The sequence below is a fragment of the Salmo salar genome, chromosome ssa15 (genome assembly GCF_905237065.1).
Source record: "Salmo salar chromosome ssa15, Ssal_v3.1, whole genome shotgun sequence".
Lineage (NCBI taxonomy): Eukaryota > Metazoa > Chordata > Actinopteri > Salmoniformes > Salmonidae > Salmo > Salmo salar.
In genome coordinates, this window is record NC_059456.1 from 82,339,227 (window position 1) to 82,363,109 (window position 23,883).

Sequence of the window (23,883 nt, forward strand, 5' to 3'; positions counted from 1 at the left end):
GGTTTGGCGGATGAGTTGGACCGCAGAGTGAAGGAAAAGCAGCCAACAAATGCTCAGCATATGTGGGAACACCTTCAAGACTGTTGGAAAAGCATTCCTCATGAAGCTTGTTGAGAGAATGCCAAGAGTGTGCAAAGCTTTCATCAAGGCAAAGGGTGGCTCCTTTTTTGGTTACTACATGATTCCATATGTGTTATTTTATAGTTATTCTACAATGTAGAAAATAGTCAAATAAAGAAAAACCCTTGAATGAGTATGTGTGTCCAAACTTTTGACTGGTACTGTATATATATAGACCAAAGACATGTGCATAGACTTCAGGAAGTGTACAACACCTACCTCTGCAACATCTATCAGAGGTCAGAATATAGAGATTGTAGAGGAATACAAATACCTGGGTGTCCTCTTGGACAATAAGCTTCAGTGGAGTAAATGTACAGACCTGATCTACAAAAAGAGCCAAGAGAGACTGTACTTTCTCAAAAAGCTGGGATCTTTTAATGTAGACTGTACTATACGGACTCTGTTTTACAAATCCTTCATTGAGAGTATTTTAACTTTTTGTATTGTTTGTTAGTTTGGCAATGCCACTGTCAGCCAGAGAAATATGCTGAGAAGGATTATCACCACAGCAAGCAAGGTACTTGGAGTCAAACAGACAGGCCTGGATGAGATTTTTAAGGTCAGGGCCCTCCGCAAGGCTCACAAAATAATTTTAGACCCAAGCCACCCCCTGTACCCGGACTTTGAACTACTCCCCTCTGGGCGCAGGTATAGGGCACCCCTCAGCAGGAAAAACAGAACTAGACAATCATTTGTGCTAGGTGTGATATCCCTCCTAAATAGCTCGGGCTAATGTTCCTATCGACTCAGTAAGGCCAGCAGGCTAGTCTTTAAAAAATATATGTTTTATTGGTATGTAACTGTTATGAAAGTTGTATTGTCAATTTTGTTGTGTATTTAAACGCCACTTTAACCGTGTACATGACACTGCAACATGGGGACAATAAAGTCAGTAAGTATATTTTGGGTTTTTGTTCAAAAACTAAAATCACTAGGAATTCAGCAAAAAAAAAATTTAATTTAGGAAATCTGTTCACCAAGTATTCCCACCAAAAAAAAAAAAGATTGTCTTAATGTAATCAAGGTATGAAATTATCTATTTTTGGGCTTACAGTAGTTGTGGTCAATTTACAGTGTACAAAATATTATAATTATGTTCCGGCCCCCCGACCATCTGCTCCAAGAAAAAAATTGTCCCGAGGCTGAATCTAGATGCTTACCCCTGATGTATGGGATATTCTTTTGTTTTTCTAAAAATGTGAATGACATCTTGGAGTCTCAGAGTGACAAATTGACAACTATTCCACTTGACGCATCAGTTCCTGGGTTCTACATTAGCCAGATCTATTGTTAACAGACTATAGTCCAAGGTAAAGAGAAAAACTGTAAAATGGAAATGGCAAATTGAGTGGTGATCATACATAAACTTCAAGGTTAATGTTTTGTTTAAACAGCATTGTCACAGAGCACTTCACAGTACAATGCGCCATGAGCCTTCAACCCTTACCCCATGTATGTTCCATCCAAGGCGGTCTCGTGCTGACTGTTGAGGTAGTGCTCAATCAGTTGCTCTCTGCTAGGCTGAGGGCAAACAGAGATACAATTAACCTCTCTCAATGACAGGCTGCAAAACACACAGCCATAAGTCTCAGACAGGTCATCTGCTCAGTAAAACACACAACCACTGTTAACGGAGTCATTATTATGGATACAGGAATGGAGCATAGTCTAGTGGTAAACAAGCGAGTTTACAGTAACATGGACTTGATAAGGGGACTACTCAACTCTGTATAATACTTGATGAGGCAAGTCATCAGTGCCACAACACCAGAGTTAGGTGATCTACCACAAGTAGTATGTCAATTATACGACCAGCTCTCACTCCACATACTTCAAAGTCACTCTATAGGCTTTACCTGTACAATCACAACATACATGCAGCAGTAAGAACACTAAACTCCCTGAGAGATAACCAGGCAAGCTAACACTGTGGCCGGGTGGAGGTGCCTAAGAGTGGGATTAGAGAGTGACAATGTGAAGCTTGTACCGTGGAATCTGCCTATCTGTGTGTTGGAGAGGTAAGGCTGGGCCACTTGGTGTAGGGGAAAGTTGCCCCTAGACGCTGATCTTTGGTCAGCTTTGCATTTTCCACATGAATGGTTAAGGTTAGGACTGGGGATGGGAAGCTGATCTTATATCTGCAGCTAGGGGAAACTTCCCCTCGGAGCTGGGCCACTCTCTTCCAGGGGCTGTCCGTCCGCAGGTCTATCTGATTACAGTGGCTAAGGCCTCCTCTGTGATTACTCTGCCCTCGGAGTCGGATTACCACATTCCTTCCCCATGCCTGTCAGGGCAAGCAGCGCACACACCAATACAGATGCCAATACAGGCACACACAGTGACCACCATGCAACAGAAACACTGTGTTTGTGTGCAAACTGTAGTCTGTGTGCATTTTGTAAACATACACTGACACATAGCTTGCATACATAAACAGTGGAAAAGGGTTTTCTCTATACGTAAATACATATTATGGAAACACATAACACCAATAAAATATATATGCCATTTAGCAGATGCTTTTATCCATTATTTTACCTTTATTTAACTTGGCAAGTCCACAATATTCAGAAATATCGACCATGATTATCTGCAGAACAATGTAGGTATATAATGTGTATATGGTTCTACAGTAGCCATACTCACCGTTGTGGGTTAAATGCTTATGGAAAAGTAATGAAATCAAATAGATGTTTTTATTAGCGCAGCCTATCAAGAAATTTACTTCAGGTTGGCAGGCTCACACAAATACTAGCACAGCAGCGCATTCTGGTGTTTCACAGTAGTACTGCGCCTTAAATATACAGTAACATAAACATGACAGAACAGTCACACACGTTTAAGAGCGACCACTTACAATTGTGTCAACAGCAGTGCCATCCACAGAATCTCCCAAAACATTAATGGCAACCAATGCAACCTGAAATGATAAACAAAAGTCGATGAAAAAATAAATCAAATAAACTATAAAATGATATGAATGTGGTAGTATATAAGTTAAATCAACAGGTTAAGGGGAATGACTTTATGTCTTTATGACTTCATAGTGGAGTACCTGGTTGTAAAGGTTGTAGCGGTTGACATGGTTTCTGTGAAAGGTTATACGGAGGTAAGTTCCAATGGCGTCCACGTGAACAGACTTCAGCTCCCGGGCTTTGAAGCCTGTTTTCTCATTGTCCGATAGAGAAACATACCTACGGCAAAAGTTGCATATCAATTTCAATTACTGTGCACCTTTCTTGTAACGACAAAGCAGTAAATACGGTGAAAATGTAGGCCTATATATCATAATAGTAATATAGTTACTTAGAAATAACAGATGTTGAAGTTCAGCATGTATATTCACTACTATATGTGTGTCAGGTAGAAATTGAACCAACAACCTTTCTGTTCACAGCACCATGCTCCATAGAAACATGACAACCAACTAAGCCAGACTCATATACATTAGGGTACACCATAGCAAAATGTTTTGCAACAGAAAAAACACATTTTCTATCAGACGAGTTCAGATACTCCCTCCCTGTTTCAGCTCAGTTTCTTGCTTTTGGTGCCTTGTCTGTGTCGGTCAGACATCTCTTTTCGCTGGTTCTACTGACTCACCCTAGCCTGCGGAGGTGCCCAGAGAGACCAGGTGAGTCGGCCTCTAGTAGTCGGTCCCCGATGTGGAACTCTATTTTGCCTGAGATCAGGTACTGGTGGGCAAGCAGCTGCAGCTTACGGACCCGACTCCGCTCTGGCAACTGCAAAGTGATCTGCTGAGGGTATGGACAGAACCTGTGGAAAGAAACAGTGAGGTTGGTACTTCTAGTACTGCACTTACAGTACATTACTGAAAAACAGATCTAAAAGCAGTGTGTGTGTGTGTGTGTGTGTGTGTGTGTGTGTGTAATCCCAAATCAGCCCCTCGCCCCAACAAATTCGTTTGGAGGGCCCTCCGTTGTCACGTGTTGGTGACGAAACTCAGAAGGTGATTTCAATAGAGTGGAGAGGGGATCAATAAACCCATCAACTTCAGGACACACTCATGACTTGAATGGCGCAATTCATGTTCTGCATTTAAATAATAAAACAAGCATGAAATTCCCCCTGTTGTTTAACAAAATATAAAGTTCAGTAACAGTTAAACATTTAATTTGGGAGGTATTTCATTTGTTTCATGTGTCAAGCCTCAAAATCAGACAAACAAACGCACTTGTCATATAATTTGGCAGCCCTTGCAATTTTTTGTATGAAATTGCACAAACTCCAAACATATTGCAGTGTGTGTTGGGATAGCACTTCGCTCTGGAGCCTGCAGCCTTGCTGGCTTGGTCGAAGTGGCTTTCGGAGGCTTTGGGACACTTGCATATGGCGGAGGCGCACATGAGAGAGTGTGTGAGTGAGAAAGAGTGTCTACCTGGCAGATCTCCAGCCATTGACCGTTGGTGCATGGACCATCAGCTCCTTGGCACTGAAGTTATCTTCGTGACCAGAGGAACTGACCAGGGTGAATCCTATCTTCCTGGGCATCCTGCTACTGCACACTATCAAATATGGAGAAACATAACATAATCTAAAACGGAATATCATCTGAAGCACCGTTCACTATCAAATAGATTGGCACAGTAATTAGCTAGCTACCTATACTCGTAAACCATGGAAGACTGACAGCAATCTTCACCCTGGGATTGAGATAAACCTTGACAGCTACACTACTCTACAATGGACACAAGATTAGGTGTGTAGGTGAATTTGGGATTTCATTCTGCCATTTAATTTTCATATCATTCTGCCATGTAATATCAAATTTATGCCCCTAAACAAATTAGTTCAATAGCATACATTTCAATACTCCGTGTTAGCTATATGGTATTGCATTGCTTGCTTGCTTGCTTCTGACGTCCCTGGGGTGGGAAGGAATGAACTTGGAGCTGATGACAGCGCGAGTTAAAGACAGGTTAGCTAGCTTGTTGTAGCTAGCTAACGTTAGCTAACTCGTTCCTATTTAGAATGGTAACGTAAAACACCTTGAATTCATATAAATATAGTGACACCTGATGCACAATAAAACCACCGTTTGAATACAACGTATTTCCTATTGAAGTATAATGTTACTACAAATATATCAAAGATATCTTACCATGAACATTACAAAAATGTTGACAGCTTGCCCAAGTCCCATTTCATCTCCATAACCACCGCTGACAACAACTAGTAAGCTAAGGTGCGCATGTGCAGGATCATCGTGTCACCGCGAAGGACTGTGGTCCATGAAGTTTTTAATCAATTCAAAAATATTTTTGAGTATCCAGTCTGCACGTGCACTGCGCATATCATCTCCACTGCTCGATGCATATTTCACTGCGTCTTCCATTCGGCAGATAGACATTTTAAAGTGTGTGTGCTCAAGTGTTACCGGGTGACTTAAAGCGTCTGTGCTCAAGTGTTACCGGGTGGCATGAGTTTTCCTTTTCCGGGTCTGGTGTAGCAGCATGGATGGTCAAGAGAGTTGGCCAGAAATTGAGAAAGCCTCAAAAGAGAAAAGACGCGAACTGGTCCTGCAAGGTGCAGTTATCGATGAAAAGATATCCTCGAATGGAGGTCTGTGTTCCGCAATCTATTCTCTCAAGCTCCTAAATTACCTAGAAATCATCCAATGTCCGAGTTTGACAGAGATTCATGGAGACATACAAAATCTGACCACCCTTACCAGCTTGATTCTTTGTAGGAATAAGCTCTCCTCTATTCCAAAAACCATTGGAAATCTGAAGTCCCTGAAAGTCCTCGACATTTCAGTCAACAACCTGAATGCTTTGCCTGAAGAGATAACCCAGCTAAGCGATCTCAATACACTCAACGTGAGCTGCAACAACATCGAGTCACTACCAGATGGACTGTGTCATTGCACGAAACTCTCTACCATCAACATCTCCAAAAATGACATCACTCGGTTCCCTGATGACTTCTATCGCCTGGATCTCCTCAGCACTGTCATCGCCTCTGAGAATGCCATAGAAGAGCTGAGTGGAGATGTTCTCAAGCTCTCTGCTCTAAAGGTTTGTAGCTGAAATAATCCATAACTCCACTGCTACCTAAAATGTGCATGACTTCATAAATACCTCTTGTCTATTCCTACTGAATTATGGTCATGGTTGACAGGGTAGCTCTCAGTTCATCTTATCAACATTGTATTAAACCTGAGACTGTCTTAACATTTTCCTGGCACAAGGCCTCGCCGATGGTGAGACACCTGAGACCAGGATAAACCCCCGTTTGGTTATTAATCTTAATTCATCTTATTACATTCAACGATGATAACAAATCTAAAATTTTCCTCAGGTTTTGGACCTATCCAACAACAAGCTCAGTGACATCCCCTACGAGCTGAGCGACTGCTCCAAACTGAAGGAGATCAACTTCAAAGGAAACAAACTTAAAGACAAGCGACTGGAGAAGATGGTCAACGGTTGCCAGACCAAGTCCATCCTGGACTACCTTCGGGCCGGTGGCAGAGGGAAAGGCAAAGGCAGTAAGCAGGCCGACGGGGATGGGGATAAGGCCGACGGGGGCCGGAACGCAGAGAAGACCCAGACCAAAAAGCAGCGCAAGCAGAAAAAGAAGACCGAGGAGGATGAGGTGGATGAGTTGAACCGGCTGGTGGTGAAAGTGCTTCATGTGTCTGACAACCCAGGGGCATTCACTGTAAAGGTGGCCAATGAACTGAAGGACGTGAGGCCGTACTTGGTGTGCTGTGTGGTCAGAGGCATGAACTTCAGGTCCGGGAATGCGCTAAAGAGATTCCTGGTTGCACAGGTAATGCTGTTCAGAGATGAGAACACTTTAGTCTTGGTACCAGTCTGTTTCTGCGTTAGTCAACTCCTATGTTGCGGTCTTTGACAGTCATATTTGGCAAGCAAACTTTGTAGGCTAGTAGTTTGTGAATGCAGAAACAGACTAAACAGGCTACAAAATAAACTCAAGCTTCAGTGGTGGAAAAAGTACTCAATTGTCATACTTGAGTAAAAGTAAAGATGCCTTAATAGAAAATGACTCAAGTGAAAGTTACTTTTAAACTTTTACTGGGTATTTGGTTTTAAATTGACTTAAGTATCAAGAGTAAAAATAAAAGTATAAATCAATTCAAATTCCTTATATTAAGCAAACCAGATGGCACAATGTTTAAATGTTTTATTTACATATAGCAAGAGGCACACTCCAACATAATTTACAAACTAAGCATTTGTGTTTAGTGAGTCTGCCAGATCAGAGACAGTAGGGATGACCAGGGATGTTCTCTTGATAAGTGCATGAATTGGTCCTTTTTCCTGTCAAAATTTAACGAGTATTTTTCGGTGTCAGGGAAAATGTATGGAGTAAAACTACATTATTTTCTTTAGGAATGTAGTGAAGTAAAAGTTGGCAAAAAATATAAAAAGTGAAGTACAGATAACCCCAAAAACTACTTAATTAGTACTTTAAAGTATTTTTACTTAAGTACTTTACACCACTGTGCAAGCTCATAAATTGACACCATCCTCGATAGGCTATGTAACATAATATATGATCGTTAAGTCTCTTTCGCGTTATTCCGTTTTCACCACTCTTTCTCTTACCTGTTGTATTTTAGACCAAACTTCACGATGACCTATGTGGTAAAAGGACAACTGCGACCATCGCAACACACGACATGCAGCTACTCAAGGGACCTCTCATGTATGATGCCAGAACACCTCCTATGTTAAAGGTATGACACATTGCATGACATTTTGCTCATACAATGTTAGACAGCCACAAATTCTCAAATGTAAGTCGCTCTGAGATAAAATTAAAAAACACGTTTACATCTGACACATTTACTATGACTTACTTCTTGAGCTTATATTAGGGCTGGGAATTGTCAGGGACCTCATGATACTTAGGTGCTGACACAATATGTATTGCGATTCGATATACATTTCAAATGTATTGCTCACTACAGTATGTCTGCTGAAGAAGGACAAGAGAGCCATGAGAATTTTGAGATAAAAGGGCCCAAAACATGTTGGCTCACAATTTTAAAAAGAAGATGGAGAACAAGCAATAGGATGAGAAATGCCTGAGTTTTGCCACAGGTACAGCCTACTATAGCGCTAGTTAACGTTAGCTACCCCGCCCCCATTCCTAGCTTCTATGTGTTTTCCAAGGTATTTTAAACTCTTCTCATTTGATTGGTTTACGATGACATTTCTCAGGACCTTGTTCCATGTCATTGTTCAAGTAGTTTATGCAGGCAGTCTCACAAATGTTTCTGGTGAATATAACAAGGCTCTTTTTCTATTGAACATAATACCTCTGTTTTCTTGAGTAGAATCCAGTATTTTGAAGGACAGTTTTAATCAGTAGTTGTGAGCCATAACATTATACCATTAATAATTCATGATCCTTTTAAACATATTTTACGCCAAAGCCAGGCAACAAGCCTGTTATAGTGACATCAGTCTGTTATTGAAAGACCTTCATGCGGCTTCACCTCAACAGTTTGAACACAAAATAATTGTTGCTGGTTGTTGCCTGTCGCTATTGGCATATGAACAAATCATTATATTCATAAATTGCATTCAGGTTTGTGTCAATGCATTTCGGTCCCATTCGCGGTTATTTAAACAAGCAAATTATCTTTTGAAAGGAGCATAAATCTCTCATAAAATGTTGTTTACTAGATAGTCCCCCTGGGCCGTAAGGAGATGACTGCGGTGGAGCTGATGAGGCAGTTGCAGCTGGAGGCAGAGGACCAGAGGAAACAGAGGAAGAGGCAGAATGTGTCTGGCCTCCACAAGTGAGTATTAACACCTGTCTTTAAAGCAGAGCTGAAAGTATAGGTGAATCCAGATTCTGCACTCTTCTCCCAAAGTGTATGTTTGCAGACTTCCCTTCATGGATTTAACAATGATGGAAACTCTATACAGCAAATGATTACACCAATTCAATGTTTATAAATCCATGACAGGAAGTATAAAAGTGCACACTTCTGGAGGATGTAGAATCGGAAACGCAGCTCAAAGCTGCAGTCGGCCTGATGCCCATTCTTTTTTTGTTTTGTCATTAAAAGGAAGGGGGGGGGGGAATCACAAAGTGGCCTCTGGGTTGATGCCAGCATTCTTAAAGGTAGAGTCAGCGATATGACGTAGATGCACAAATAAACAGCATAGTGAGTCAATTTCCGCAACAACTAAGAGCGCGAGGCTAAACTTCTCCACTGTTTTGGTCCTGTGGCTACTAGGAGTGTAACGGTACACTTATTCGTACCAAACCGTTTTGTACGGGGACCTCGGTTCGGTCCGCACTGTGAATCTGAATGAAAACAAAACAAAAAACACAATTAAATCTAGGCCTATAGGCTAAGCCTACGCTGCTTTGTAGACCTATGCCTCTTGAGTAAATCTGAGCAACAAAAAAATCATTTCAGGCTATTGCGTTAAGGCAACTAGAGCCTATGCGCACATTGTAATAAAATTAGAATCTTAATTGGCGCATTTCAAACTGTCCTTTATGAGACACAGCCAGGAACTAGTTCTGTAAGATGGTGAGTGGTGGGGTCAATAAACCAGAATTGAAAGATCCTCCATCATCGTTTAAATTTCCAGTTTGGGAACATTTTGGCTTCCCAGTAGATAACAATGGCGATGGACAGAGCGTTGTGGATAAAACGTTGACAGTATATCGCCACACTCAACGAGAATAGCCTATGCAGCTGCCAACACCTCAAATATGTTGACACATTTAAGCCGACATCACCCCAGTATACCGGAGCAAGACGGAAACGCAAAGAAACAACAACACAACATGTCTCCCCTCTGCATTCAAGCGGCCCTTGGCAGCTGATTCTGACTGGACCAAATAAATTACAAGAGCGATAAGTAGGCTCTTAGAGTTGTTGGTTTATAGCTGTGGATGTGCATCCATTCTGTGGTTAAAAATGGGGGGGTTTCAGGGAGCACCTCGTGAAACTGCTCAAATCACGTTACGAACTTCCCTCTTGCACCCATTTCAGCATACCCGCTCTAAATAAGCCAAGCCAAAGTTTTCAATGAATAGGCCAATGCACCCTGTGTTGCGCTTACTTAAGTGACAGCCCATCACATTTCCCCAGAGGGGGGGATGTATCGTGCTGCAGACACGCCCCCTTTATGAGAGTCACAAGTGCTCATATGGCACTGAAGGAAACCGTGTCATGTGTTTGTAACCAAGATGGAAGTTGGAATTTATCACATACGACTAAGAAAAATCCACTTGAACGGCCCTCCAACTGGTAATTATTAGTGGGAAACTCGTCTATCATCGAGAGCACCCACTTCTCCCACACGGTGACATCTGACATCACCTACTAAGGAAATGTCCTCTATCACAGCACTTTTGGCAATTGAATGCAACGACACATTATTTATAAAAAGCAGTCTGTTAATGTGGTTTCTGAACTGTCATTTGTATACAAGCATGATAGATGTACTTTTAGTTTATGGTGGATGCATCTTGTTGGCCATTAGCCAATCTGCGTTAATCAACCAGTTCAAATCACATTAATCTATCCAACTGGTATTTACGACTTCACAACTGGTAAATTCCCACCTCCCACATGGTTACAAACGCAGCATCAGAGTGAAAACTTGAGAGGCCCAACATAACAATCCGGTCACAACAGACAATTCCAGGAACATTGTGAATGGCATTTAATTTTCCCGAACGGTGACCCCAAACCGCAATACTACTGAACCGTGGGTTTGTGAAACCGTTACACCCCTAGTGGCTACCACGTTGTATGACTGTGTGAGAGCAAAGTCTTGCATCATGTTCATCGCAATATATGGAACCCTGACCTGTTCACCGGACGTGCTACCTGTCCCAGACCTGCTGTTTTCAACTCTCTAGAGACAGCAGGAGCGGTAGAGATACTCTCAATGATCGGCTATGAAAAGCCAACTGACATTTACTCTTGAGGTGCTGACTTGCTGCACACTCGACAACTGTGATGATTATTATTATTTGACCATGCTGGTCATTTATGAACATTTGAACATCTTGGCCATGTTCTGTTATAATCTCCACCCGGCACAGCCAGAAGAGGACTGGCCACCCCTCATAGCCTGGTTCCTCTCTAGGTTTCTTCCTAGGTTTTGGCCTTTCTAGGGAGTTTTTCCTAGCCACTGTGCTTCTACACGTGCATTGCTTGCTGTTTGGGGTTTTAGGCTGGGTTTCTGTACAGCACTTTGAGATATCAGCTGATGTAAGAAGGGCTATATAAATACATTTGATTTGATATGTGGGGCTGCTCGTGAAATGTCATTTTAAAGGGCCAATCAGCAGTTGAAACAATAACAAAGTGATTTTTGGGTAAAAAACTAAGGGATGGCAATTGTAAAATGTAATCCCTCTCAAGTTCATAGACAGAGCTATGGATGCAAGGACTGACTATCCATGATATCAAAATGATATACTGAACAAAAATATAAATGCAACATGTAAAGTGTTGGTTTCATGAGCTGAAATTAAAAGATCCCTGATATTGTCTATATGCACAAAAAGCTTATTTCTCTCATAATGTTAATCCATCAGGTGTGGCATATCAAGAAGCTGATTAAACAGCATGATCATTACACAGATGCACCTTGTGCTGGGGACAATAAAAGGCCACTCTAAAATGTGCAGTCTTGTCACACAACACAATGCCATAGATGTCTCAAGTTTTGAGGGAGCGTGCAATTGGCATGCTGACTGCAGGAATGTCCACCAGAGCTGTTGCCAGGGAATTTTATGTTAATTCCTCTACCATAAGCCGCCCCCGAGGTCATTTTAGAGAATTTGGCAGTACGTCCAACCGGCCTCACAACCACAGATCACCTGTAACCACGCCAGCACAGGACCTCCACATCCGACTTCTTCACCTGCGGAATCGTCTGAGACCAGCCACCTGGACAGCTGGTCAAACCTTAGGTTTGCACAACCAGAGATTTCTGCACAAACTAGCAGAAACCGTCTCCGGGAAGCTGCCTGCTGGTCATCCTCACCAGGTTCTTGACCTGACTGCAATATGTCATCAGTGGGCAAATGCTCACCTTCGATGGCCACTGGTATGGATAAATCCCGGTTTTTAACTGTACTGGGCAGAAGGCAGACAGCGCGTATGGTGTCAACATTGTGAACAGTGGGGTTATGGTATGGGCAGGTATAAGTTACGGACAACGAACCCAATAGCATTTTATCGATGATAATTTGAATGCACAGAAATACCGTGATGAGGTCCTGAGGCCCATTGTTCTGCCATTCATCCACTGCTCATTGTTCTGCCATTCATCACCTCATGTTTCAGCATGATAATGCATGGCCCCATGTTGCAAGGATCTGTGTACAATTCCTGGAAGCTGAAAATGTCCCAGTTCTTCCATGGCCTGCATACTCAGCAGAAACGTCACCCATTGAGCATGTTTGGGATGCTCTGGATCGACGTGTACGACAGCACGTTCCTGCCAACATCCTGCAACTTCGCACAGCAATTGAAGAGTGGGGCAACATTCCACATGCCACAATCAATAGCCTGATCGACTCTATGCGAAGGAAATGTGTTGCGCTGCATGAGGCAAATGGTGGTCACCAGATACTGACTGGTTTTCTGATCCACGTCCCTACCTTTTTTTGGGGGGGGGGGGTATCTGTGACCAACAGATATTCTTGTATTCCCAATCATGTGAAATCCATAGATTAGACCCTAATGAATTTATTTAAATTGACTGATTTCCTTATGTACTGTAACTCAGTAAAATCTTGGAAATTGTTGCATTTTATATTTTTGTTCGGTGTAGTTATCAATTTTTTGATGATATACAGTGTTTGTTTACACTTTGTTTACAAACATTGGACTAAAACAAGTTTATGTTTTGGTTTCTAATGGGGTACGACAAGCAAATTAAGTGCCTTATCTCAGCTTACTGGTCACCATAGCAACACCCACCCGTAGTACACACTCCAGCAGGTATATTTCACTGGTCATCCCCAAAGCCAACTCCTACTTTGGCTGCCTTTCCTTCCAGTTCTCTGCTGCCAATGACTGGAATGAATTGCAAAAATCACTAAAGCTGGAGACTTATATCTTTAAGCATAAGCTGTCAGAGCAGCTTACTGCTCATTGCACCTGTACACAGCCCATCTGTAAATATCCCACCCAACTACCTCATACCCTTATTATTATTATTATTTTTTTTTTTTTTTTGCTCCTTTGCACCCCAGGATCTCTACTTGCACATTATCTTCTGCACATCTATCACTCCAGTGTTAATGCTAAATTGTAATTATTTTGCCACTATGGCCTATTTATTGCCTTACCTCCCTAATCTTACTACATTTGCACACACTGTATATAGATTTTTCTATTGTGTTATTGACTGTACGTTTGTTTATCCCATGTGTTGTTTGTGTCGCACTGCTTTGCTTTATCTTGGCCAGGTCGCAGTTGTAAATGAGAACTTGTTCTCAACTGGCCTACCTGGTTAAACAAAGGTGAAATAAAAGAAAAAATGAGCCATTTATAACTTATATTCTTTATGTATCAATGGGTACATATTGGTCAAAAATGTATGTCGCAACTGCTGATTGCCCCTTTAAATGTTATGGTGTAGTAATAAATGAATTCCTATTTAATTTTCCATTTACAGTATGTTGGTGTGGTGTCCTATGCAATAATGCATTGTTTTTATCAAGCACTTAGTAGCAAGTAGCACTTGTAAGTAGTTTCAGGAGCTCAAAACAAAGGCAGAATTATTAGGTTGCTCATTCAACACATGAGGGCGCCATAAGGCTTTTTGATACAGAAACCATGTTGCCACCATGTTGAAGTAAATAGACCTCCGTTATTTGTGTATGACAATTTGTGGACTGTTGTTTTTAGGACCTGCCATGCTTGAGCCCAGCTGAGTTTTGTTCACCCATTTTCTGTAAAGATATTGCCACGATATAGGCAAGTGATAAAGATGACATTATTATTGACAAGATTAGGTTAGATAAATGACCTAATTTTAATTTACTTTAAGGTAAACCTAAATACCATGACACAGTATTTTGGGGAGTTTTCAAAGAGCTCAAATGTCACTTCAATCTTCACCATGAGTATGGGTGTAGACCTTTCAATGAGCTCTTATGAAAGGGTTATGTTGGCTATTGTAGCCATCGTTGGCATGAGGGTAATATTACACTTTAGCCATTGTTTCTCAGCTAAAGTTATTTGACTTTTTTTATTTTACTCAGATACCTGCAGCTTCTTGATGGAAAAGAACTCTACCCATGTCTGGTGGATGCAGAGGATCATGTGATCTCATTTCCACCAATCACCAACAGCGAGAGAACCAAGGTGTGTGTGATCTTTATCAGACCAAAGACGGGTGCCTTTCTCACACTCATACGCTTATCACTTGCTGATCCAGCGGTGCATTCACAATACAGCTACCAATAGAAATGTTATGGTTTATAATAAATCTTTGTTCTCAATATCTACATTTAGCCTGCCTATAGAGGCCCAGCAGTGTAGAATGCAGAATAAAACCTTGCTGAGTTGTACTTTCCCTTAGACTTTGCACACCTTCAGCACTTTGACTTTGGAAACTTTAAATTGCAGCCACACCAGATAAAGAAATAAATCTGTATCTTTATTGCTTGCTTAATTGCAGACATGCTTGTATCCGGTTTGCAATAAATTCATCTTGAGTATAGTACTTTGCCTTGAAATCAAACGCTGACTTTTTAAGACTATTAGTTGATGACGCAACCAGGTGTTGTCTTACCTGACATTTCCTGATTCTAAAATGTAGTTCTGATCCCTTATTCTGAATTTCGAGATAGTAGCTTATACATTCAAGGGAATATGACATGCATAGATAAGAAAGTGGAATAGTCTTACAGGCAATGCACTGCATTTATTCAATGTATTTATTTTCTAATGCCGGATGGATATGATATCGTACTGTCAACTCTATCCTGTCATCCCTCTTTACAGATTGAACTCATTTGATAATAAAAAATAGCAGTCTGCTTTAGCTGGGGACAATATTACATGCAAGTGATGTACTGTGTCTTTGTCCTGTATTATAGATCAGGAAGACGACTAAGGAGCTTTTCTTAGAAGTGACCAGTTCTACCAGCCTGCAGATCTGTAAAGATGTGATGGATGCTCTCATAGTGGTAAGCTCAGCTCTCTCCCTGTATACAAAGAGACATGCAGTAGGACTGAATCCTACATTGCAATGCACATGCGTAACACTTACAGCCGTTGATTGCATGAATTAAACATTTACACATGCATGCTTCAGTCAGACACACGGTGGCTGGCGAGAGCAGAAAAGTGTCATGACACCGGGTGTCATGCTCAGTCTCAGGGTGTTGTGCTGGTTTGATGTCTGGATCCTGGCCCCTCTGGCCCTCAGTGGAATAAGTGAGCTCATCTGTCCGGGGTGACTGGCTCGGCGGTGTACGGTGTCACCACCTAAACATACAGCTCACAATACGACTGCAACCCTAGAGCTGCCTACACCCATCAGTACACACAGCAGCAGACGCGTTTCAATAACAGCCTTGTCGAAACATAGCAGCCGATAAGGGTTTAATCCACACTCTGATTCCTGCCCCAAAATAGCCATTATTGAGAGAGGGTACGGTTTTGATTGGGTGTGGTGATTGAAGGAGTGATTTGAGGTCAGGTCATGAGAGTTTGGGGTTGATTTAATTCCTGTTCGATTTGGCACACCTCAACAATCCATGTCTCAAGGCTTAAAAATCCTTCTTTAACCTGTCTCCTCCCCTTCACCTACACTGATTTGAAATGGATTTAACAGGTGATATCAATAAGGGATCATATCTTTCACCTGGTCTGTCTATGTCATGGAAATAGCACTCCTAATGTTTTGTACACAGTGTAGGTTGCACTGTTGATGAGACTTCCTGTTCTGGAAGTGCTTGTCCTATATTTCCACAATCGCACTGACAGATCGTATACCTCTCCCTATATATTTTACTGTGTCAACAAACGTGAGTCGAGTGGGGCAAGATAGTGAGAAGTTTACAATACCTTCAACAAAATTTGCCGCCATTGCTTAAGAAATAAAATTAGGAGAATGTAAAGATTGAGGAAATAATAACAATTTCATACCTTGATTACATTGAGACAATCTTTTTTGGGGGGGGGGGGAATACTTGGTGAACAGATTTTCTATTTAGATTTTATTTTTGCGGAATTCCTGGTGATTTTAGTCTCTTTTTTTGTTGTTGGACCAAACACTAAACTCCCCCAAAATTTCATTTAAAAAAATGACTCATTTGCGGCCGACCCCTGCTCTAGTTTACTTTCTCAAATAGACTTCATCCATATGGTCCCAATGGTCAGCAATTAACACATCTCTCTGTTTCCTTCTCAGAAAATGGCGGAGCTGAACAAGTTCACGTTTGAGCACAGAGAGGAGGCCGGGTCAGAGGGAGAGTCGGATTCACCCCCAGTACCTGCCTCAGATGGTACCACTTCAGGAGAGCTGGTCATCCAGCAGGTTCGCACCGTGGACCCTGATGGAAACCTCAAGGTCGTCTACCCGTCCAAAACGGACCTCTGCACCGACGTTGGCGACCTGAACGTCATTTGGTAGTTGCGCAACAACCAGCCTTTTGATTTATACACTTAGTCTCACACAGTTAATCACAATACTGTATATGAATTGCCACTGTTCAATGTATTTGGTTTGCCGGGTTCCCTTGGTAAGCAAAGCTGATTACATCCACTAATTTCTCAAACATGGAAATAGTGTAATTATAGCCTTGCTTAAGGTTCTTGATTACTATTTGGCACGTACAAACAGCTTCTGCTGTATTAAGGCATAGAATAATTCAACTACCTACCTACCAAACCTAAAATATTGCAGTTTTTGTATACTTATTTTTATATTGCTACACGCTAAAGGCAACTCACAATAACTGTAAAGTCTGTAGCAAGCCTGTGTGGTCTGTAGAGTGTAGACATAGTTAATGACAACATTTTAGCATTTGTGAACTGAAACAAGTATAAAACCTTTTTCCATTACCCGCTTTAATTAATTAAGAGCAGGGAATGTGTATAATGTCTAATATTTTAAAAGATCTCTAAAATAAATTGAACCTTGAGGGCAGCAGTGGTTATGTATTTCTTTGCACATGTTGAAAGCCAATGCTTTGTTCTGGGTAGAAACATTTCTCCTATTTTCTTGATCATTTCAGGAATGCTTGGCCTCAATGACACAGGAAACCCCAAAAAGAGATTGGTCAATTAATGTGCATGCATGGTGAACGGCCCTTTGACTGAATTGTAAAACTGCTTGGGTATTAACAGGTTAACTAAAGTGTGGGGTACTGTTACATATCAAGTGTCCAGTAAGGGTTGGGGGGAGTGTGTAAAGGGCTGTGTCTCAGACACACTCACACACAGTATAAAAGAATAGCCAGAGAGTTGCAGTTAGGTGTCCTATACGTCAATGACCGAGTCGGACTACTCGACACAAGATGCAAGCTTCCATTTAAGGCAACCCATTCATTGGAACTATGAAAAGTACTTACAGAGTACAGAAGAAGCAAGCCTGGTCGGATACAAACAGGGAGAAAAAGTCACGGTGGAGAAGCATTAGTGAAAAGGACATGCAGTACTTGGAGATTAATGTGCAACGGATTGACAGGCCGAATGTTCCACGAGGAGACCCTGTTCAAGCGAATGCTAAACTGAGACCAGCTCCAAAGATAACAAACCCAATTGAATATCTTACTTGTCCTAGGCATTTAATGATTCAAAATAAACTAGGATGTGCAAGCACAACCTCTATCACCCAGAGTATCCTTCTGCCGCCCATCACTGGATCAAGAATCATTGCTGGTAAAGCGGAGGCCGCAAATGTGCCGTTTCTCTCTGCAAGACCAGCCGGGTCACTACAAGACAACGGAGACACACACACGTCTGGTGTCAGGAGTGTAAATACAGTATTTCGGGTACTGGTTGCTAAACGTGCGCAGGATTGTCAAATGTCAAACAAAGCTGGGTTAGATAGTGGTAGTCTAACCATGTTGAATAGGTCTACAAAAGATACCATCCAGAACCCAGACACTCGCTCCAGACTAGATTGCACCAAGGGGACCTTTGGGGCCCAGCCAGCTGTGGCATCAAGTTTCTCACCAACAAACCCGTTAGTAAGGCAACGGAGAAATGATGTGAGTAACCCTAGTGCCAACTACAGCGGGGTGATGACGGAGAGACTTAAACATGATGCCAGTCTATGTGAAACAAAACAGCAGAGAGATTTCTACTCTGATGACTCGGCTATTAAAACAGAATCCCAGTACTCTGAAGACAAAGATACCATCAAGACTGGCATAGACTCTCTTTGTCCCAATGATGCAGATTATTATACGGACCAGAGAATTGCAGAATGGGTCTTGAAAGTCAACTCCACCCTATTTTCCTCATCAGATGATGAAATGCATAGCGTAAATTCTGTTGAGGAGCAAGATATTGCTACCATAAAAATAATCTATGAGGGAGAGTAATAAAAGCTGATTTGATGAAGTAGAGCAATGAGGTGAGATTTTCTTTTTCACTGTCATTTATACTGAACAAAAATATAAATGCAACATGCAACAATTTCAAACATTTTACTGAGTTATAGTTCATATATGGAAATCAGTCAACTGAAATTCATTAGGCCCTAATTTATGGACATTGCAGAGGACAACATTTGCCTCTAATATTGGGAGCGGGGGCCATGTCCCCCCTTTCCCGCTATAAATTACACCCCGGTCCAGGGCTCAAATGTACAGACTTTTTTAAGCTCAATGACAGTTTGATTATAAAGCTATTTCTCGTTACAGACTTGATGGATTTGAGGTGAGACAATAAATATTTAAGTGTATTTTTGTAATGATGATTAGGTTTGATATATTTGCAGATAACACCTAAATAAAAAGAAATCCAGTCCTTGTCAAGAGAGGCAAACCTCTTGTTTGACAGCATATTTACCACACCTTGTTTGTTAAATAACACAGGTAATTAACATATTTTCAACAGCTTTTTTATTACTATTAGTATTGCCTGTGTCCTTTCATTAAAATATTAAATCCACAGGGCCTTGATATACAGTTGAATAGGCTAACATAACAAGCCCTGTAGCACAATCTTGAAAAAACAATTGAAATAGATAATATCACTTAGTGACAAGAACATATTGAATACCAAGCACTGTAAGTCAAACATTATGTTCATGTTTTTGGACTTAATTGCAATGACTTTTCACATATAAGACAAAGCTGTGGGAAGCTGTACAATTACTTTACAACAAGCAAACTGCAATCCCAACACAATCCCTACATAACATAATCCCATCTGTTGAGGGTCCTTCGGTCAGTGGCCGGTCAGCATGTGTGGACGTAATATCCAGTGGCGTATCCTATGATGTAAACAACCACCAGTGCAGCCAAAGCTCCGGCCACCTTCATAGCTATGCCCAAGGTGCCAGTGCAGACTCTGTTGTAGAGCCTTTGGGGAACAGAACATGTCATGTCATAATATGGCCACAGATTACAGTTGGGGTCAGTCCATACACGATCAGTAAACTCAAGGAGTCATCATTTGGAAAAGTTAATAAACTAGGATTAAAGGTAGGAAACACTGCACTGAATACAATTTTCAACTTCATATACCTTAATTGAATGTAAAGTGTTTCTTGAACTGCCTAAAACATTGTCCTTCACTATAATTTATATTGCCTATCCCCTGTGATAAACAACGGGTACCCTATAATAGTAAGAACACTGATTGTATCTACTGTCACCCAGTCATGAGTCTTCCTCAGAGCTTACCCCCTTACACCTGTTCCAGCCACATTCAGATTGATGTTGTCTTCATTCCAGCGATTGTATTGCACACCAGCAGTATTGGAGTCCATGTCAGAAGCCATTCTTCCCTGAATTTTATTTACTGCAAATACCACTTACTCCTTCAACAACCTATAGAGATGGAGTTGCACAATATGGATATAGAATAGGTAATATTGTGAAAAGACATTTGGACTTTCTTACCACATTTAGGCTAACTTAAATTTCAATAAATGATTGAATTTGTTTTATTTGATTATATCTCATTGTATCATTCAATGAGTCTTTGTATGACACATTAAAACTCAAACATAAATTATAAATACATATTAACATAAAACAGGTGGCTAGAGCTGTAGGACATTGATCAGCTTGCCCAAACCTACTGGCTCAAACTATAAACAAATCCTATTGCTAATCACCCAACTAAACCAAAAAATAACTGCCAGTTTACTCACCACTGTTCTTTCGAGGACTGAAGACTGATTGTGTTGAAGAAGGCATGCCTCTTGCTCTATATATGAGTTTATCACAGTCAGCATTTATCCCTGGTCATAAATTGAGAAGGCCATAGTAGTTTTATGGCTCTTTCCAATGATAAAAGCCCAATTCAAATTATGTGCTCTGTGATTGCCGCCGGTTACAGATACAATAACTGCAGATTTTTCTTGATAACTGCATACAGATTATTCACATCACAAAGGCAAAGGTCAATAATTCAACAGGCAATTACATGTTTGCTCATAGCCATGTGGTGAAATGAAGAAAAAAAAAAACAATGTTAAAACCTTATGTTTACATACATTTCCCTACTTAGCTATTTTGGCTGTTTTGAAATAGCCTACAGTGCTAACTGCAATTGCCAGACAAAGGCTATGCGTCATGCATTCATCAACACCATTCCATGCAATGTTTGCTGAATATTTTGTGCTTTTTTTACTTTTGTTGTAGACTTTTACTGTGGGCCAACTGGCCCAATTCAACTCTTATGTAGCAGGCTACAGTCGAAGAGAGGATGCATTTATCCTTTTGACAGATTCCATTTTGTATGCCTGTATTGGACACCTATCGATGTCATCGACGGATTGATTACTTGACCTGTGACCAGGCCTGCGACAGGATCCTTGGGACGTCCCAACTCTGACGTTACCCCATTGAAGTTGAATTTTAAAATGGTTAAGGTAAGGGTTAGGTAAGGTTAGTGTTATGGGTAGGGACGTCCCACGGAATCCAGATAGCACTAACCAGCCTGCGATCATAGTTGTAACTAGATTGAGTACAGCTACGGGTGGAAGTGACATTTCGTAGCAGGTTAGGAGAGCATTTTAGCTAACACTAACCTTTTTCCTAATTATCTTAACCTGCTGCGAAAATTCTCCTAACCTGCTGCTTAAATTAATCTAACCTGCTACGAAAAAGTAACTTTGGTCGTAGCTGTACGTATATACCACTAGTCAAAACCTGCGACGATATTCCCTAAAAACACGCCACTTCAATACAGCTACGACCGGAAGTGACTTTTTTGTTACAGGTTAAGAGAACTTCCCCAGCAAGTTAGGGGAATTAGGTAAGGTTAGGAAAAGGGTTAGGGTTAGCAAAAATGCTCTCCTAACCTGCTACGAAAAGTGACTTCCGGTTGTAGCGTATCGAAGTGGCTTGTTTCGACTAGGTGGTATACAGCTACGACCGGAAGTCACTTTTTAGTAGCAGGTTAGATTAATTTAAACAGAAGGGATCTAGCTTTTGTCAAATGAATGTCCAAATTTGAGAATTTTTGCATTTTAGCTAACCTTAACCCAGGGATGGACAACTTTGATTGGAAAGAAAATCTGAACTCATCATGAGGCTGCTGTGGCTCGTGGCTGTGAATACCCAAATCCATATTGACACATGCAGTCAGAGGACCATAAGTGATATTTTGTTGCAAGCAAATCCTTTTAATGACCACCCTCTTGACAGCGGAGAGGGAAAAAAATTATACATTTTCCCATGGGGCAAGAGAAGATTTTGCAATTTGTTAACTAATTTCATGCAATTCTACAAATTCTGCCATGAAGCAGAGAGAAACATTTGCAGTGCAACAGCTAATTTCCTGCAATTCTACTAATTTATTAACATTTTAAAACAGAAATACCTTATTCACATAAGTATCAGACCCTTTGCTATGAGACTCAAAATTGAGCTCAGGTTCCTCCTGTTTCCATTGATCATCATTGAGATGTTTTTACAACTTGGTTGGAGTCCACCTGTGGTAAATTCAATTGATTGGACATCATTTGGAAAGGCATACAGCTGTCTATATAAGGTCCCACTGTTGACATTGCATGTCAGAGCAAAAACCAAGCCATGAGGTTGAAGGAATTGTCTGTAGATATATATACAGGACCAGTCAAAAGTTTGAACACCTACTCATTCAAGGGTTTTTCTTTATTTGTAATATTTTCTACATTGTAGAATAATAGCGAAGACATAAACTATGGAATAACACATTTGGAATCATGTAGTAAGCAAAAAAAGTGTTTAACAAATCTAAATATATTTTAGATTCTTCAAAGTAGCCACCCTTTGCCTTGACAGCTTTGCACACTCTTTGCACACTCCGACTCTCAACCAGCTTCATGAGGAATGCTTTTCCAACAGTCTTGAAGGAGTTCCCACATATGCTGAGCCCTTGTTGGCTGCTTTTCCTTCACTCTGCGGTCCAACTCATCCCAAACCATCTGAATTGGGTTGAGGTCGGGTGATTGTGGAGGCCAGGTCATCTGATGCAGCACTCCATCACTCTCCTTCTTGTTCTTGGTCAAAAAGCCCTTAGAGCCTGGAGGTGTGCTGGGTCATTGTCCTGTTGAAAAACAAATGATAGTCCCACTAAGCGCAGACCAGATGGGATGGCATATCCCTGCAGAATTCTGAGGTAGCCATGCTGGTTAAGTGTGCCTTGAATAAAAAATAAAAAAATGTTTACTGACAGTGTCACCAGCAAAGCACCATTTTTATTTTACCTTTATTTAACTATGCAAGTCAGTTAGGAACAAATTCTTATTTTCAATGATGGCCTAGTGGGTTAACTGCCTTGTTCAGGGGCAGAACAACAGATTTTTACCTTGTCAGCTCGGGGATTCGATCTCGCTTCATTTACTAGTCCAACGCTCTAACCAGTAGGCTACCCTGCCACCTCATCACACCTCCTCCTCCATGCTTCACGGTGGGAACCACACATGCGGAGATCATCTGCTCACCTACTCTGCATCTCACAAAGACACGGTGGTTGGAACGAAAAATCTCAAATTTGGACTCATCAGACCAAAGGACAGATTTCCACCGGACTAAATTCCATTGCTCGTGTTTCTTGGCCCAATCAAGTCTCTTCTTCTTATTGGTGTCCTTTATTTGTGGTTTCTTTGTAGCAATTCAGCCATGAAAGCCTGATTCACTCAGTCTCCTCTGTTGATGTTGAGATGTGTTTGTTACTTGAACTACGGGAAGCATTTATTTGGGCTGCAATTTCTGAGGCTGGTAACTGTAATGAACTTATCCTCTGCAGCAGAGGTAACACTGGGTCTTCCTTTCGTTTGGCGGTCCTTATGAGAGCCAGTTCATCATAGCGCTTGATGGTTTTTGCAACTGTACTTGAAGAAACTTTCAAAGTTCTTGACATTTTCCGGATTGACTGACCTTGATGTCTTAAAGTATTAATGGACTGTCGTTTCTCTTTGTGTGCAAAGTTGTCATCAAGGCAAAGGGTGGCTTCTTTGAAGAATCTCAAATATAAAGAATATTTTGATTTGTTTAACACTTGTGGTTACTACATTATTCCATATGTGTTATTTCATAGTTTGATGTCTTCACTATTATTCTACAATGTAGGAAATAGTAAAACCCTTG

At 41.1% G+C, this 23,883-nt stretch overlaps 3 protein-coding genes across 5 annotated transcripts in view; 1 reads left to right on the forward strand and 2 right to left on the reverse strand.

Annotated features, from left to right (window-relative positions):
* LOC106571987 (centrosomal protein of 104 kDa) overlaps positions 1 to 5,474 on the reverse strand; it is a 51,401-nt gene extending 45,927 nt beyond the window's left edge. For 2 of the 3 annotated variants that reach the window (XM_014145663.2, XM_014145661.2), the window contains exons 1-6: positions 5,246 to 5,473; positions 4,523 to 4,649; positions 3,727 to 3,900; positions 3,179 to 3,317; positions 2,981 to 3,043; positions 1,571 to 1,644 (exon numbers count right to left, since the gene is read on the reverse strand). In XM_014145663.2, the coding sequence (XP_014001138.1) occupies positions 1,571 to 1,644; positions 2,981 to 3,043; positions 3,179 to 3,317; positions 3,727 to 3,900; positions 4,523 to 4,635 (563 nt within the window). In that variant the 5' untranslated portion in view covers positions 4,636 to 4,649; positions 5,246 to 5,473. Of the gene's footprint in view, positions 1 to 1,570; positions 1,645 to 2,980; positions 3,044 to 3,178; positions 3,318 to 3,726; positions 3,901 to 4,522; positions 4,650 to 5,245 lie in introns of all 3 variants that reach the window. The other variant, XM_014145662.2, reaches the window with a different exon arrangement.
* Positions 5,475 to 5,558: 84 nt separating this feature from the next.
* On the forward strand, positions 5,559 to 17,273 carry LOC106571990 (leucine-rich repeat-containing protein 47). Its single transcript, XM_014145664.2, has 7 exons — positions 5,559 to 6,161; positions 6,445 to 6,918; positions 7,733 to 7,849; positions 8,805 to 8,920; positions 14,377 to 14,479; positions 15,217 to 15,306; positions 16,536 to 17,273. The coding sequence occupies exons 1-7, from the start codon at positions 5,598 to 5,600 to the stop codon at positions 16,755 to 16,757; spliced, it is 1,686 nt and encodes a 561-aa protein (XP_014001139.1). The 5' UTR covers positions 5,559 to 5,597; the 3' UTR covers positions 16,758 to 17,273.
* A 1,907-nt stretch (positions 17,274 to 19,180) lies between these two features.
* smim1 (small integral membrane protein 1) lies at positions 19,181 to 20,656 on the reverse strand. Its single transcript, XM_014145666.2, has 3 exons — positions 20,457 to 20,656; positions 19,984 to 20,130; positions 19,181 to 19,660 (listed from the first exon to the last, which is right to left on the reverse strand). The coding sequence occupies exons 2-3, from the start codon at positions 20,079 to 20,081 to the stop codon at positions 19,537 to 19,539; spliced, it is 222 nt and encodes a 73-aa protein (XP_014001141.1). The 5' UTR covers positions 20,082 to 20,130; positions 20,457 to 20,656; the 3' UTR covers positions 19,181 to 19,536.
* Between the last annotated feature and the right edge of the window lie 3,227 nt (positions 20,657 to 23,883).

Bases quoted from the DNA above. Each gene is read 5' to 3' on its own strand.
- LOC106571990 (XM_014145664.2), top strand. From the start codon at position 5,598: ATGGATGGTCAAGAGAGTTGGCCAGAAATTGAGAAAGCCTCAAAAGAG. The intron at 8,921-14,376 runs GTGAGTATTAAC...TATTTTACTCAG, and splicing joins AATGTGTCTGGCCTCCACAA to ATACCTGCAGCTTCTTGATG. The intron at 15,307-16,535 runs GTAAGCTCAGCT...TTTCCTTCTCAG, and splicing joins TGATGGATGCTCTCATAGTG to AAAATGGCGGAGCTGAACAA.
- smim1 (XM_014145666.2), bottom strand. From the start codon at position 20,081: ATGGCTTCTGACATGGACTCCAATACTGCTGGTGTGCAATACAATCGC. The intron at 19,661-19,983 runs GTAAGCTCTGAG...TGTTCCCCAAAG, and splicing joins GCTGGAACAGGTGTAAGGGG to GCTCTACAACAGAGTCTGCA.